Source organism: Penaeus monodon, chromosome 27, assembly GCF_015228065.2.
Source record: "Penaeus monodon isolate SGIC_2016 chromosome 27, NSTDA_Pmon_1, whole genome shotgun sequence".
In the NCBI taxonomy this organism is placed as follows: Eukaryota; Metazoa; Arthropoda; class Malacostraca; order Decapoda; family Penaeidae; genus Penaeus; species Penaeus monodon.
In genome coordinates this window covers 24,695,706-24,697,853 of record NC_051412.1, presented here as the reverse complement: position 1 = coordinate 24,697,853, position 2,148 = coordinate 24,695,706, and the positions used below count along the sequence as shown (strand labels likewise).

General features: G+C 39.2%; 1 protein-coding gene across 1 annotated transcript; it reads left to right on the top strand.

The window, feature by feature from the left end:
- Positions 1–6: 6 nt before the first annotated feature.
- On the top strand, positions 7–2,142 carry LOC119590712 (proline-rich receptor-like protein kinase PERK2). The gene is made up of 2 exons (XM_037939399.1): positions 7–106; positions 1,316–2,142. Exons 1-2 carry the CDS (start codon positions 70–72, stop codon positions 1,987–1,989), a joined length of 711 nt encoding a protein of 236 aa, XP_037795327.1. The 5' UTR covers positions 7–69; the 3' UTR covers positions 1,990–2,142.
- The last annotated feature ends 6 nt before the right edge of the window (positions 2,143–2,148 follow it).

Sequence of the window (2,148 nt, the reverse complement as noted above, 5' to 3'; positions counted from 1 at the left end):
TCAAACTCTAAAACAAATGGTGTAATATCATGCATTGTAGGAGAAGCTAGACCCCTTACGCAGGCAGAGATGTCCTCACTCAGACATCTCCTACCACACACACCACGTAAGTCACTGAACTGAACTGTAGGTTCATAAGAGAACTTTCCTTACTATTTAATTCCTTTATACAATCAACAACAGTTCCAACTGGGACATATATTTATTGAATTTAAGTTGTATGTCACAAACATTTCACTCTAAAAGTGCTTCTTTAGTATAGTTTATTTATTTTGCTTTGTATTTTCAAATATTCCTCTTCAACTCCAGTCTCTCTCTCTTATGGTAGTGGGTAAACATCATCCCCTCTATGTTATTTTTTTTGGAGCTTTTCCTCCTTTGAAGACCTCAGCCCTGTGTTGGTGCATGTGCCCCTTCAGAGCTGCACTGCACATACAGAAATTTTGATGGTGTGTGAAATGCAGTAAATTTTTGCCATAACCTTTGAAAGCTTTTGTTAACTTGTTATGTGGCAAATGCTGAGGAATGCAAATATAACTTTTAATTATGATAACTTATAGTTATCATAATTAAATCATATTTATAATCATAATATTTCTGTAAGTTAAGTTACTTAATCTGTGAATTAAACTGTAATATGATGGGATAAGCTACCAAATACCAAAATTATTTAGAATGTGTTCCTGAGCAGGCACACAGTTCCCTTTTCATGGCATCTCTCTCTGGCCTTGTTAGATCAGCACAGCTCACAAAGAAATCATTGTCCACTTATTACCCAAGTCTGAGTGACTTCTCTGACTCTGCTATGCCTCCTGTTGTTGAATTTGCCTCTACAAAGAATATCATTCACCCGATAAGAATATAGGTAATATTTAAGTTGGTCAATTGCTTTATTTTTTATATTGAAAATAAACATTACCAATATTTCTAGAAAAGTGTATGTGAAAGGCAATAGATGGTTAATTGTATAAAACTGTCAAATCTCTTGAAGGGTATAGAATGCCATATAATCTCATTTATACAGTCATACTATAACTTCTTTGCACTGTCACCAGCAAGATAATTCGACAAGCAATACTCAAAGTGATTCTGTAAGTGTTTCATAAGGAGTGTGTTCATGATAGTTTTTATGGGCTGCCAACCAGAAACATCCCAGGCTAACCTCTACATAAGTGGCCCATTCATAACTGTTGTTGAGTGTACTCTCATTTTCTTTACCATTAGTGATACCAAGAGGATAAGTATTGCATATTGTCTTGATATTCAAAGTTTTACTTCCATCCTATCATTGTAATAAGAGTTATTTCTCTTTTAGGTCTGAGTGAGCCCGTTAGCAGAAGTTCAGGTCCAGCTCCAAATGTTGCAGTAGTGGTTAGTAGAAGCAACAATGATAGATTTAGTCCCTTGTTTTCCCCACGGTCTCCAAGTGGACGAGGTTTTCCCATGAGTCCCCTGGGTCCTCCTTCCTCAAATCATCCGCAGCCACCTCCCAATCTAACAATACCCCCAAGCCCTCTTCCTCCTCACCTCTTATCCTCCCATCTTTCTGCTCCTTTGTCCCCTCGTCTTCCTCCATCTTCTTCACGATTGCCTTCATCCTTTCCTCGCCTTCCTCCAAGCTCCTCACACTCACTTTCAGGGAGTTCAATGATACCTCCATATGGTAGCTTCTCAAATACTGTCCCATCCCAGCAAAGAGGGCCTCCTCCCCCTGCTCCGCCAACGGGCTCAAGAACGCGTTGGGCACAAGAGGTACACAGTCGTATTATCCACAACATCAGCAGCCTGCACCACCTGGCAGCATCATCAAATGGACAGGATGATTCAGATGATGGAGCCGTCCAAGATCCAGGGGAAAATGATTCCTCTGAAAGCATTATCAATCCTTTGGCAGGACCTTCTCAGTTGTCTCAGGCCCCTTTTCACTTGGTTGTTAGGACTAGAGGGAGATCCAGGTCTGAGATGAGAAGAAGACTAATGCGTCGTTGATATTCAACACAGAATTAAAAATGAACTAGTAACATTCAGTGGAATAATTTTACGCTTACCGATATACTTCGTTTTTTCCGTGTCAGAGTAAGATTTGTTATGATCACAAATTTTAATCTAATATAGCAGCTAAGTAAAGGTATGATAACATATACTGCC